The sequence below is a fragment of the Podarcis pityusensis genome (assembly GCF_964106645.2).
Source record: "Podarcis pityusensis genome assembly, chromosome: 12".
Taxonomy (NCBI): Eukaryota; Metazoa; Chordata; class Lepidosauria; order Squamata; family Lacertidae; genus Podarcis; species Podarcis pityusensis.
The window spans coordinates 4680058-4694210 of NC_138037.1; the positions used below are offsets into that span (position 1 = coordinate 4680058).

The window sequence follows — 14153 nt, forward strand, 5'->3', positions numbered from 1 at the left end:
ACAGTGGGTGCGTGATTTTTTTGGTGCAAGATGTAGCCATGGACATGCTATGTGATCTGATGGTGAATTTGGGGTGACCCAGTGCAAAAATCCTGAGGATCCATGTGGATCTGTGCTTTGTAACGATGTTTTAAGTGGGGAGGGAAGGAAAAGCACTCAAGGGACAAGGAGCACGTGTGGGGTGTGTGGAGAAGGATGCTGCTAATAATGAAGAAGAGGGGTTTAAGGGCAGAAGGCTCCTCTCCTCTCCCACTTTGCTCCTTTAAAGCAAGCAGGCTCTGCTTTTCTCCCTCCTCCCCGCTCATCCCCGGCTTAGCGAGCTGAAAAACTTTGCTGCTATGTAGCGAGCTTGGTGGGGAGGAGAGAGGGACAGAGAGCCTGCTTGCTTTAAAGGAACCAACCGGACAGGAGCCGCTTACACTCCTGTAAGCAGCTCCTCTCCCGCTTTGCTCCTTTAAAGATGCAGGCTCTCTGTCCCTCTCTCCTCCCCACTCAGCGGCTCTTCTCCTGCTTTGCTGTTTCAAAGCGAGCCACGGAGGAGGGAAGGAAGGGGAACCATGGATCCTCTGCTCACGACTGCAGCAGATTCCGCCCCCCCCGCCACCCGTAGGCATTCCCTCCATAACACTCACAGACATTTCCCCTTACTTTCTAGGAGGAAAAAAGTGAGTGTTATGGTGCAAAAAATACGGTAACTTTTCCTGGCTGCTGTGAACCAGAACGCCCCTGGTTCTGAGCTCGTAAGCTCAGCTTTAGGCATCTCAGACCCTCAACTGCGATGTTATCTGTTCTACTTTTATTCTGCTTTTTCTCCCAAGAGCTCAGGGTAGCAAGGGGAACAAAAAAGGCACACAAAATGCCATTATTTTCAAGCGGGTGTGTGTGTGCCTTAACTGCACCACGACTAGGGGATATTCAAAGAGAGATGTGAGCATCTCTTGTAAAACTAGCATTGCCTTGGGCAACGGCGTTAGCCAGACTCCTTTCCAAAAGCAGGATTTTTTTTTTAAATTATTTTTTAAAGCCCATTTGATAGGACTCAAGTGAATGCAAAGCCAAGCCCCCAAGGATGGTACTATATTATTACTGTACCTTACTGTTCTGGATCAGGCGTATGATGTGCTCAAAGCAGTTGTTGCTCAGGAAGATGGCCTGCAGGACGGGACGGTCATCGCAGTTTAACATATCCGGAATGGCATCTGCAGCGGAGGTAGAAGACAAAGGATCTCACTAATAATAATAATAATAATAATAATAATAATAAATTTTATTTATATCCCGCCCTCCCCAGCCGAAGCTAACAACAATAAAATAGTACAACATTCTAAAATCATTTCATTATAAAATTAATTCAACTCAATTTGATGGCAACCATTAGGCTAAAGTTCTGTGAAGATTGCCAAAGGAGGGGGTCAGACTGTGCCTTGGCCAAAGGCTTCGTGGAACAGCTGTCTTGCAGACCCTGTGGAAAGATGTCAAGTCCCGCAGGGCCCTAGTCACTTGTGACAGAGCATTCCACCAGATCGGGGCCAGTACTGAAAAGGCCCTGGCCCTAGTTGAGACCAGCCTAACCTCTCTGTGGCCTGGGACCTTCAGGATGTTTTTGTTTGAAGACCGTAAGGTCCTCCGTGGGACATACCAGGAGAGGCGGTCCCGTAGGTACGTGGGTCCTAGGCCGTATAGGGTTTTAAAGGTTAAAACCAGCACCTTATACCTGATTCTGTACTCCACCGGAAGCCAGTGCAGCTGGTATAGCACCGGGTGAATGTAATCTCGCAGCGAAGACCCCGTAAGGAGTCTCACTGCGGCAATCTGCACCCGCTGGAGTTTCTGGGTCAGCTTCAAGGGCAGCCCCACATACAGTGAGTTACAATAATCCAGTCTGGAGGTGACCGTCGCGTGGATAACAGTGGCTAGGTCAGGGCGAGAGAGGTAAGGAGCCAACTGCTTAGCTTGGCGGAGATGGAAAAACCATCAGCACACAACCAGCCAGAGCATAAATCTTTAGATTGATGGAGGTGGACTGAAATTCAGGTACCCCAGCACTTTTGCTAAACAGAGCACCGTACGAGAACAGTGATTGCAGCAGAAAGGCTTTCCTGCCCCCGCGACGCTTTGTCCCTGCACTTGGTTCCTGAAGATTTCCACTCCTCCAACTCTCCTTCCAGGAGTCTGTACCCTCCACTCCTGTTTACACAAGGCTTGGGACCAAAAGGGATGGTCAAAGGAAGAGATCAATATGTCGGACAATTTGTGGAAGAGGGGAAGACCTTTGGGGATCATTTGAAAAAAAATATCATAGCCAAATGAAATCGCGGGGAGGGTTTGAAACTTGAGCAACAGGAAGAAAGTGACAGTAGATGGAATAAAGGTAAAGGGACCCCTGACCATTAGGTCTAGTCGTGGACGACTCTGGGGTTGCGGCGCTCATCTCGCTTTATTGGCCAAGGGAGCCAACCTTCTGATCGCCAAGCCCTAGGCTCTGTGGTTTAACCCACAGCGCCACCCTTCCGTAGATGGAATAGAGGAATATAAATGAGAGGGATATGTGATATTATGCAGTAAGTGAAGGGGATGGGGATAAAAACAGCATGGAAGGGAAGGTGGGAAGTCAAATTATCAGAGAGGTGTAGAAGAAATTTGAAATTAATTGGATAAAGTTATGAAAATTTAATAAAACCTAAGTTTAAAAAGGGACGCGGGTGGCACTGTGGGTTAAACCACAGAGCCTAGGACTTGCCGATCTGAAGGTTGGCGGTTCAAATCCCCACGACGGGGTGAGCTCCCGTTGCTCGGTCCCTGCTTCTGCCAACCCAGCAGTTTGAAAGCATGTCAGAGTGCAAGTAGATAAATAGGTACCACTCCGGAGGGAAGGTAAACGGCGTTTCCGTGTGCTGCTCTGGTTTGCCAGAAGCGGCTTAGTCATGCTGGCCACATGACCCGGAAGTTGTCTGCGGACAAACGCCGGCTCCCTCGGCCAATAAAGCGAGATGAGCGCCGCAACCCCAGAGTCGGCCAAGACTGGACCTAACGGTCAGGGGTCCCTTTACCTTTACCTTTAAGTTTAAAAAATAGGGGAGGAATTAAGCATTAATAGAATTAAAACTGTGAATGTATATATTAAAAGACAGAAAACAAAACAAAAAAGAAGAGATGGGATGAGGTTGAGATGAATGAAACATGCACACTCAGCCTGGGGACTGCAGCGGATAAAGGACTTGGTTAACCCATCCTAACTACCACGCAGCCTTCTGAAATCCTTGAACTTCAGACTCCTTCCTCCGCTGGGGAGGGTCTCGTTTCAAAACACTACCTCTGACCAGCCCCGGTTGGGAGACTTGCGGTGCTTGGATTCCACTTCTGAAGCTTAAGCCAACCTTTGCTTAGGGCCCTCCAGATGTTCTGGGCTGCCGATACCTGGGACTGGCGGCAGTTGTCGTCCAAAACATCTCGTGTGCCTCAGATTTGCTACTAAGGTGCTCATGCCTCAATCCTGGTAACGAGCGCTGCCAGGGCCGGATTTAGGGTTTGATGATGCCCTAAGCTACTGTAGGTAATGGGGCCCTTTCGATGTCCAGCTGTCCTTTGTCAACAACAAATTGTCGCTGTTTTTTATGTTGAATATATGCTATATGGTAATTTATGGACCTCATAGGTATCTAAAGCCATTTGCACATGTTGCCCTGCAACCAGTCCATGCAGAAGGTAGGCACCCTATATATAGAAATGAACAAACCAGTGATATTTTAGGGAGCAGGCTAGCAGGCGGGGCCCATGTCTTACATCCTAGGAGCCTACACAACACAAAACACTGTTGCTGTATGTAGGTTTTATTTTATTTGTTTTTTATCTTGTATTTTGGAAATGTACATCCATTTTTTTTTTTTTAATTTGGGGCTCCCAAGAGAGTGGGGCCCTAAGCTATAGCTTGTTTAAGGTAAAGGTAAAGGGACCCCTGACCATTAGGTCCCGTTGTGACTGACTCTGGGGTTGTGGCGCTCATCTCGCTTTATTGGCCGAGGGAGCCGGCGTACAGCTTCCAGGTCATGTGGCCAGCATGACTGAGCCATTTCTGGCGAACCAGAGCAGCGCACGGAAATGCCATTTACCTTCCCGCCGGAGCGGTACCTATTTATCTACTTGCACTTTGACGTGCTTTCGAACTGCTAGGTTGGCAGGAGCAGGGACTGAGCAACGGGAGCTCACCCCATCACGGGGATTCGAACCGCCAACCTTCTGATCGGCAAGTCCTAGGCTTTGTGGTTTAACCCACAGCAGCACCCGCATCCCGTAAGAATAATAAAAGCCTGCTTTTCCGGCCAATTTTGGCTAGGCGTCTTTGGGAGAATGGATAGAACTGAGAAAGGACTTACAAGGTGGAGAGTGGACGGTTCCTTGCTGCAGAGGGAAGTTTTTGTCATGAGCTCGTTTAACCCACAGCGCCACCTGCATCCCATAGCTTGTTTAGCTTATATGTAAATCTGGCACTGGGCACTGCACAAAGGCATGCCAGTTTGAACAACTGCGAGGCTCTGAGAAACGTGTGCCAAGCGCTATTTGCTTTCCTGCACCGATCAGGCCCAATTCACAGATGTCGAAAGCAAAGGCTCCAAAAGGGAGCTTGCCTATTCTAGCAACTCTACAGTCCTTGCGATGCATCAGTCTCTGATGTCAGAAGTTGGCAGAAAGGCAGATGGTCAAGGGAGCTTTCAAAACTAGAGACCATCAACCTCAGCCTTTTCGAATGGGATCCGACCTTCTAATGGACTGATACCTTTTTGGAAGATGGGAGCAAGGAGCTGCGTCCCTCCACGCCACCACCCTAGCAACGTACAACCTGTTTCCATGGCAGCCCTTCCAACTTAGTTCTAGAAGAGCAAGGTACTTGGAATTTAAAGCTCTCCACAGTGGGATTTCCCCTTGACTCACCACATCACTGAGGAAAGAGCAATACGTTTCCGAGCACAATTCAGAGTGTTGGTTCTGACCTTTCAAGCCCTGAACGGCCTCGGTCCAGTATACCTGAAGGAGCGTCTCCACCACCATCGTTCTGCCCGGACACTGAGGTCCAGCTTCGAGGGCCTTCTGGTGGTTCCCTCCCTGCAAGAAGTGAGGTTGCAGGGAACCAGGCAGAGGGCCTTCTCGGTAGTGGCACTCACCCTGTGGAACACCCTCCCATCAGATGTCAAGGAAATAAACAACTGTCTGACTTTTAGAAGACATCCGAAGGCAGCCCTGTTCAGGGAAGTTTTTAATGTTTGGTGTTTTATTGTGTTTTTAATATTCTGTTGGGAGCCACCCAGAGTGTCTGTGGAAACCCAGCCAGATGGGCGGGGTATAATAAATAATAAATAATTATTATTATAGTATGTGCTACCAACTTTAATGCTGAGTTTTTTGTTTGTTTTTTAAAGATATATATGCAACATGGGTTCATACTGCCTGAAGCAGCAATCTTCATTGTTTTGAGACAAGGGACCCATTTTTTTTACCCAAACATGCATTTGGGGGACCTATTTAATAATAATAATAATAATTATTATTATTATTATTATTATTATTATTATTATTATTATTGTTAATACTCCGCTCATCTAGCTGGGTTTCCCTAGCCACTCTGGGCAGCTTCCAGCATGTATAAAAACAGAATAAAATATCAAACATTTCTTAATTTCTTTGCCATATACTTGTATGGTGTTATTGCTGCTGGTGCAATCCGCCTTAGGCCAGTCCATGACCCACCAAGTTGGAAGACCCAATGGCCTAGATCGGCCTTTCGCAAGGTTGAGTCCCCAGATATTCCTGAACTACAACTCCCATCAGCCCAAGCCATCTTGGCCCAAATTGGACCAGGGATGGTGGGGATTGTAGTCAAACACCTGGGGAACTAAGCCTAGAGGACCCAACCGGCTGAAGACCTATGCAGACCTATACGATGGCAGCCAAGAACGAGGCGTGGAAAAGACAACTGAATCCAGGCCAGCGGAAAAAAGACAGTCAGGGAACCAAGAAATTACACAGAACAAAAGAAATTAGCGTGAAAATCCCTGAAATGAGAAGTAATTGACTACAGTGGTACCTCGGGTTATATACGCTTCAGGTTACATACGCTTCAGGTTACAGACTACGATAACCCAGAAATATTACCTCTGGTTAAGAACTTTGCTTCAGGATGAGAACAGAAATTGTGCTCCGGCGGTGTGGTGGCAGCAGGAGGCCCCATTAGCTAAAGTGGTGCTTCAGGTTAGGAACAGTTTCAGGTTAAGAACAGACCTCTGGAACGAATTAAGTATGTAACCAGAGGTACCGCTGTATAGAAGAACAAAAATCAAAAAATAAACTAGAATTAAACAAAGACTTAATGAGAAGCCGGCTACAAAACTCGTTTCACTGAACTAATCAGTTTCCTCAGAAGGAAATAAAGAAATTATAAGATTTCAAGTGATATCAAACAAGCTCAAGAGCAGGGCTGAAAATGCTTCCTCGAGTTTACAAAGAAGGTATGAAAACCTCAATGACAAGTTTTAAACAAGGCCTATTTAAGAGAATCCAGCAGTAGTGATAAGAAGTTGAGGTTTTAAAGTTTCAAGCAAACTCAAAAAACAGGGCAGAAACTCAAAATGTTTTAAACATAGCCCTATTTAAGAGAACCAAGCAGTAGTAATAAGTAATTGAGGTTCGAAGTTTCAAGCAAACTCAAAAACAGGGCTGAGGCGCTCCCGGCTGCTGATGTTAAAGAAAGGGATAAAACCTAGACAGCATCTTAAAAAGCAGAGACATCACCTTGCCAACAAAGGTCCGTAGAGTTAAAGCTATGGTTTTCCCAGTAGTGATGTATGGAAGTGAGAGCTGGACCATAAAGAAGGCTGATCGCTGAAGAACTGATGCTTTTGAATTATGGTGCTGGAGGAGACTCTTGAGAGTCCCATGGACTGCAAGAAGATCAAACCTCTCCATTCTGAAGGAAATCAGCCCTGAGTGCTCAGTGGAAGGACAGATCCTGAAGCTGAGGCTCCAAGACTTGGGCCACCTCAGGAGAAGAGAAGACTCCCTGGAAAAGACCCTGATGTTGGGAAAGATGGAGGGCACAAGGAGAAGGGGACGACAGAGGACGAGATGGTTGGACAGTGTCCTCGAAGCTACCAGCATGAGTCTGACCAAACTGCGGGAGGCAGTGGAAGACAGGAGTGCCTGGCATGCTCTGGTCCAGGGGGTCACGAAGAGTCGGACACGACTAAACAACAACAACAACAATGAAACCTCAATGGCAAGTTTTAAACGTAGCCCTATTTAAGAGAATCCAGCACCTACCCAACATGTTCACCCTGAGCGCGATGAGCCTCTCCTCCCAGTGAGGGCCGGGAGAGCCTTCCAGCGACGCCATGGGCTGGTCCGAGTTCAAAACCTTGAAGTAGCTGTCTAAGATGGCTCGGATCTCGACTTGGCGCTGGTCGGGGCTACTGGCGTGGAGAACGTGGACCATTCCGACCAAGCCCTTCAGGGTCAACTGCAGCAGTTTGGAGTCTCTGGGGGGCCCGCTGACTGGGGAACACCACCTCCGAAGCACCAGCATGAGGACCTCGACTGAGGACGGGGTGACCACCAGGAGAGCGTTTTGCTGTTGAGAAGAGCAAGCAAGACCAGCTTTCAAAGCCTGAACTTGAGAAAGGTTGCGCTGAAGTATTTCGCATTGTGCCAAAGCAGAGCTTTCCAAACTTTTACGATACGGTATCTGCACGCGCCGCCATCTTGGATAGGTATTCATGTCTTCATGGTGCCGACACACTTTTTAAACACACGTCATTTCGGTAATTCAGTTTTATAAGCTAAAGGTAAAGGTAAAGGGACCCCTGACCATTAGGTCCAGTCGTGGCCGACTTTGGGGTTGTGGCGCTCATCTCGCTTTATTGGCCGAGGGAGCCGGCGTACAGCTTCTGGGTCATGCGGCCAGCATGACTAAGCCGCTTCTGGCGAACCAGAGCAGCACACGGAAATGCCCTGAGCGCGCCGGGGCTTCGGGATAAGAGGCAGTGCTGCGCAAGCCGGGGGAGCCCTCCCTCTTATCCCGAAGCCCCGGCGCTGCCTCTTGCCCTCTGCGCAAGCCGTGGGAGGGCTTCCCCAGCTTGCGCAGAGCTGCCTCTTATCCCGACGCCCCGGCGCGCTGAGCAGTCGCGCAGGGGCTTCGGTTAGCTCTGTGCAAGCCGCGGGAGGGCTCCCACGGCTTGCGGAGAGCAGCCTGTTCTGGGGGCTGGGGTCGGGGGAAGCTCGGGCTTCCCCTGCCCCAGCCTCGCACCTTGGGGGGGAAATAATTTTTTTTTCTTTATTTCCCCCCCAAAAAACTAGGTGCGCCTTATGGGCCGGTGTGCCCTATGGGGCGAAAAATACTGTATTTATCTACTTGCACTTTGACGTGCTTTCGAACTGCTAGGTTGGCAGGAGCAGGGACTGAGCAACGGGAGCTCACCCCGTCACAGAGATTCGAACCGCTGACCTTCTGATCGGCAAGCCCAAGAGGCTCAGTGGTTTAACCCACAGCGCCACCCGCGTCCCGTTTTATAAGCAAACCATAGGTTAAACTAGCCCCTTTCCAGCCCCGGGAGGGGGGAGCATGGGGAGCATTCGCCCGACACACTAACGTGCCGCGACACACAGTTTGGAAAGCTCCGTGCTAAAGGATGGGCGACATGAAAATACAGTCAAGAGGATACAACATATTTTATCATTATTGTATCTCTTTGGAAAGAAAGCAGGGGAATTAAGATTGACATTTTTGTTGGCTCTACCCTGCGCTCTATGTATCGGCAATTATTGTGGTATTTTCCTTTCCAAATATGTAGTATTTGTTTAAACCTCAGAAAGCTCCCGAATGCCACAAACCCGGAAGTAAGTGTTCTGGTTTGCGAACGTTCCTTGGAATCCGAATGTCCGACGTGGCTTATGCGTCTTCCTACTGGCTGCAGGAGCTTCCTGCAGCCAATCGGAAGCGGCGCCTTGGTGTCCGAACATTTTGGAAGTCGGACAGACTTCTGGAACAGATTCCGTTCGACTTCTGAGGTACCACTGCATTTGCAATATTTATTTACAGGTACCGGGAGTTTTTTAAAAACTGGGCAACAGAGCGCCGCCTGCCCGCGACTCCTGAGTCTCCCCTGATCTCCTGCCCCCTTCCCCCTTTGTTTTGACTGATCAGGGGAGGCTCGGGAGTCACGGGCGGGAGGCTATTGCCCAGTTGTTTTAAAAAACTCTGTGCACTTACCGGTATGTTTCACAGGGTGCAAAAGAAGGGCTTTGCACCTTGCCTGGCGGAGTTACCCTGCGCCTTGTGCCCCTCCTGGGCAACACCCGCCCACCAGTGACTCCCAAGCCTCCCCTGATCTGTCAAAACAAAGGGAGAAGCGGGCAGGAGATCTGTACCGCCGGACGTCCCCGGTTCCCCATCGGCAGTGGCGGCGGCAGCGAGCAGCTCCTGAAGCCAGCCAGAGCCAACTGCGCTACCAGGCTGGCTCCGGGCTGCTGAGGCTGCCGCTGCCACGTTTGCCGGGGACAGATTTGCAAATCTGGGGACATTCCGGGGACGGAATTTGTCCGGGGACAGATCTGCAAATCCGGGGACTGTACCCTGGAACCGGGGACGTCTGGTAACCCTAGCATAACTGCACCACCAGCAGAGAGTCTCTACTTCCTGGGCAGAGCCTGAAATTTCACAGAGAGTAAAGCTTGCCTTGGCTCCGGAGACGATGGCGCCGAAGAGATGGATCAGCCGCACTTGAAGGACCTCAGGAAGTTGCTCGCCCTCTTGGAAGCACTCTAGTGAAGGAGGCAAGAGAGAAAGGCATTTTGGATGGGAAAACAAAAAGGAACAACTCCGAGCAGTGCTCGGTTTGTAACACAGAACACAAGTGCTTGCTCTCATTTTGGAAAGATAACCATCCATCTTCTGCAAATAATAATAAAAGTTATTTTGATACTATATGTGTGGAAGACAGTGATGGTATAGTGGGCCCAGGATTTAGGGGGAAATATTATGATGAGCCAATGGGAACTGCTGTGGAAAAGATATATCAAATTTACGGCATGCTATAATTTAAGAGAGAATGTAATGAAAATGCAATACAGATGGTAGCTGACCCCGGTCAGACTGGCAAAAATGTATAAAAACTGTGGTGATGTCTGTTGAAGATGCAACAATGGGGCAGGAAACTTTCTACATATGTGGTGGGAATGCTAAGAGATAGTGGGATTCTGGGATAATATCTATAACGAACTGAAAAAGATGTTTAGATTTTCATTTGGGGGGAAAAACCAGAATCCTTTTTCCTAGGTATCATGTCAGAGGAAATAAAAAGAACGGTCAGACCAATATTTATGTATGCAACTACGGCGGCAAGGTTATCGATTGCCAAAAATTGGAAAAGCAGCAGCGTCCCAACTAAAACAGACTGGTTATCTAAAATGATGGAATACTTCCATATTGCCAAACTAACAGGGAGGATAAGAGGAGATATGGTACAAAAAGTGAATGGGCTATCTTTAAGGAATGCATCAAAATTTATGTGGAAAAAGTAGAATTTCTGGAAGATATTGAGTGAATCCAGAAAATGATTAGAGTGAAAGGAGAGTAAAGTCAAAATAGAAGAAGAGATTAAAGAAATAATGTTAATGTCGCAGAACTGCAGAGCTGGAAGAGATCCCGTGGGTCATCTAGTCCATGGGTAGGCAACCTCAGGCCCGGGGCTAGATCCGGTCCAATCACCTTCTCAATCCGGCCCGCAGATGGTCCGGGAATCAGCATGTTTTCACATGAGTAGAATGTGTCCTTTTATTTAAAATGCACCTCTGGGTTCTTTGTGGGGCATAGGAATTTGTTCACTATTTTTTACAAAATATAGTCCGGCCCCCCACAAGGTCTGAGGGACAGTGGGCCGGCCCCCTGCTGAAAAAGTTTGCTGACCCCTGATCTAGTCCAACGCCCTGCAATGCAGGATCGATCCCCGATAGGCTGAGAAAGACCTCTAGCCTGAAGCCCAGGAAAGCTGCTGGTAGTCAGCGGAGGCTTAGCTAGAAAGATGGACGCATGGCCTGATCTGGTATAAGGCAACTTGCTACCTTCTTGGACCAAGCGGGGTTAAGCGTTGGTCATGCTCAGTCGGGAGAGCATGAGACTCTTAATCTCAGGGTTGTGGGTTTGAGTCTCGGGTTGGACAAGAGATTCCTGCATTGCCGGGGGTTGGACTGGATGACCCTCACGGTCCCTTTCAACTCTACGATTCTGTAATCACACGTCTGCACCCAAAACGACCCAAATAGCTCAGAGAAATCCCCCACTGGCAGCCAAAGCCAGTCGATGTGAGTGCCTTGCAGTTTGCAGGCACCTGGCAAAGGGAAAACCCCCCCCCGAAAACTCCTAGGGAGTTTTTTATAGATACAAAAATAAAAAAATCAGAAATCTGCCAACAGTTTCTGCAAATCCATTCCCCTGAACTAATTTGATGCTTTTTGAAGAAGAGCCTCTTGACAAACCAGCAGCACAGACCTTCCTTCTCACGGAGATCAGCCCAGTATTTATTGACTGTGATCCCTTCAGCAGCCCAGAGGATAAATAAAAAGCAACAAAGGAGATAAATTAAATTTAGATCGGCGGGGAAGGGGAGAGATAATGGCACTTTAAATGCCTGGAATTGGGGGGTGGGGATTACATCTCCCTTGCTTTTTTAAAAATAAAAATAAATAGTTACTCATAAATGAACTTATTTTTCTTTCAGTTTGCATAGATGCAAACCTTAAAGCTGACATGTGAATCTAATACATATCTTGGCAGGAGAAAAGGCTGACCATGCAAACTGGCGGGGACATCTGGTCTCCCAGGGTAGAAGAAAGTCACTTAATGCAGATTAATTGCTCTTTAATCACGCTTAAAAAAAATTGGCAGGCGTAAGAAGGTTGCCCTCAGCACTCTGGAAAACAGGCTGACTGGGAGAGAGGCAATTGGGAATGTCGTTTGTGGGCAGAAGGGGCTGTTGACTCGGAACCTGTTTATTTTTAAGCAAAAGGGGTGTTTAAAGCACTAAAAATGTCCCCTAACAGAACCACCGTCAGATGTCTTTAAAAAAATCGCATCGCTGTTTATCTGCATTGGCTTCCCCACTTTCTGCAAGGTTTTCATTCGTGGATTTTGCAGTGTGCAGCTGGCACAGAGGAGAGACTGGAAACAGTCTTGAGCATGGGTAGGCAAACTAAGGCCCGGGGGTCGGATCCGGCCCAATCGCCTTCTCAATCCGGCCTGCGGACGGTCCAGGAATCAGCGTGTTTTTAGATGAGTAGAATGTGTCCTTTTATTTAAAATGCATCTCTGGGTTATTTGTGGGGCATAGGAATTCGTTCATTTTCTTTCCCCAATTTTTTTTTATTGGTTTTCCAAGTTTAAAACAAACACATCAACAGACATAAGGGGGGGGGGGGGACATCAAAAAATAGAAAAAACAAGCAAACAAACAAACATATATTCTAACTGTAGAAATTCCATTTTTGGTTACATTGTTAAGTGACTTCCTTGAGTCCCCCTGGCTGAGTTTCCATATAAATCATTGTAGCAGTTTTCCAAAACTGATTTCACATAAAATTTGCATAGTCCTATTAACATCTTTCTTTCTTTTCATATTGACTTTTATCCATATATTTAAATTCTAGGCCTATTTGGTACTCGCAAATAATTCTATTTAAGTTATCTTAGCATATTTAACTAAATATTCTTTAAATTTCATCCATTCTTCTTGGTGCTCCTCCTCCTTCTAGAGGGGCATAGGAATTTGTTCATCCCCTCCCCCCAAAAATATATAGTCTGGCCCCCCCACAAGGTCTGAGGGGCAGTGGACCGGCCCCCTGCTGAAAAAGTTTGTTGACCCCTGGTCTTGAGTCTTATGAGATGTGAGTCTCACCTCTTTCGTGAGCTAACTTGGGGGGACCTGGGCAAGACACTCTTTGTCTCTCTCTCCCACATACACACTGTTAAGTTGTGGGTGAACATATCATACGACACAGCGATTCTCCAAACAGCTCTTGTTTATTCACAGGCCAGAACAGAACTGAACTGAAGGGTTCAGTCAGCCTGCTAGAGCTCCAGTACAACGTAACTGTAACCATTTTCTAAAACTATCCAATCACTGAACGTCACTTTCGATCCCTTATTTGCATAACTATCTACAGTATCCCCCTGCTGGCCCAGGGTGAGAACTTCAGTACATAACACACACACTGCGTCTACCTTGCAGGAAAGTTGTAGGGAACACTGATCTACCTTACAAGCTCGTCGTCATGACCTGAACATTGACACACAAGGCAAACACTACATTTTATTTTGTGGCATTACAGTATAGTGGCCGCTTGGGTTGTGAACGTGATCCGTGCGGGATTCACGTTCACAACCCGCATCTACGCATGCGCGGGTTGCAATTCGGGGCTTCTGCACATGCGCAAAGCACGATTTAGCACTCCTGCGCATGCGCGACCGCCGAAACCCAGAATTAACCCGTTCTGGTACTTCCAGGTTTCGGCAGTCCATAACCTGAAAAAACGCAACCTGAAGCAGCTATAAGCCGAGGTATGACTATACACAAGTGAACATGAAGCTCAATTCCCCTTAAGAGTTGCTACCTGTCCAAACAACACACAGCCTCCATCACACTTTTGTGAACAGTGAATATTGTGACACTGGAGAGACCTGTCAGGAGTAAGCATGGACCAATGGTACCAAATAGTATGGGAAACAGCCCTACTAGAAAAATTAACTAATAAACTGAAACTGACACGGGGACAAACAGAAGAAGACGCCTTCACCCCGGTATGGCTCCCCTTTATCACATACACAGCCCAACAGGACAATGACAATAATCCACCAACAGCATACAAATCAATATGGCTAACCTGATCCAAAACACCCACCCACCTCACTCACACACAAAAACAAAGATCACCACAGCCAATCCCAAGCAAACAATCACACCCTAGGCCAACCCCAACCTCTCTCACCACCAAAGGAACACAAGTGAACAACACAAGCAACGCCGACACCAAACTCTACATACATTAAACATAATAGAAACACCGCCACCCGACCCCACCCCCATCCATCTTCCCTCTCCCCACCCCCCTTTCTT

At 47.7% G+C, this 14153-nt stretch overlaps 1 protein-coding gene across 9 annotated transcripts in view; it reads right to left on the minus strand.

Moving 5' to 3' along the window:
- The window catches only part of NBEAL2 (neurobeachin like 2), a 219488-nt gene that overhangs the window by 100127 nt on the left and 105208 nt on the right, over window positions 1–14153 (minus strand). For 5 of the 9 annotated variants that reach the window (XM_080973935.1, XM_080973933.1, XM_080973931.1 and 2 more), the window contains exons 7-9: window positions 9722–9807; window positions 7312–7618; window positions 1093–1199 (exon numbers count right to left, since the gene is read on the minus strand). In XM_080973935.1, the coding sequence (XP_080830061.1) occupies window positions 1093–1199; window positions 7312–7618; window positions 9722–9807 (500 nt within the window). Of the gene's footprint in view, window positions 1–1092; window positions 1200–4756; window positions 4863–7311; window positions 7619–9721; window positions 9808–14153 lie in introns of those variants that run through there. The other 4 variants (XM_080973939.1, XM_080973937.1, XM_080973938.1 and 1 more) reach the window with 2 other exon arrangements.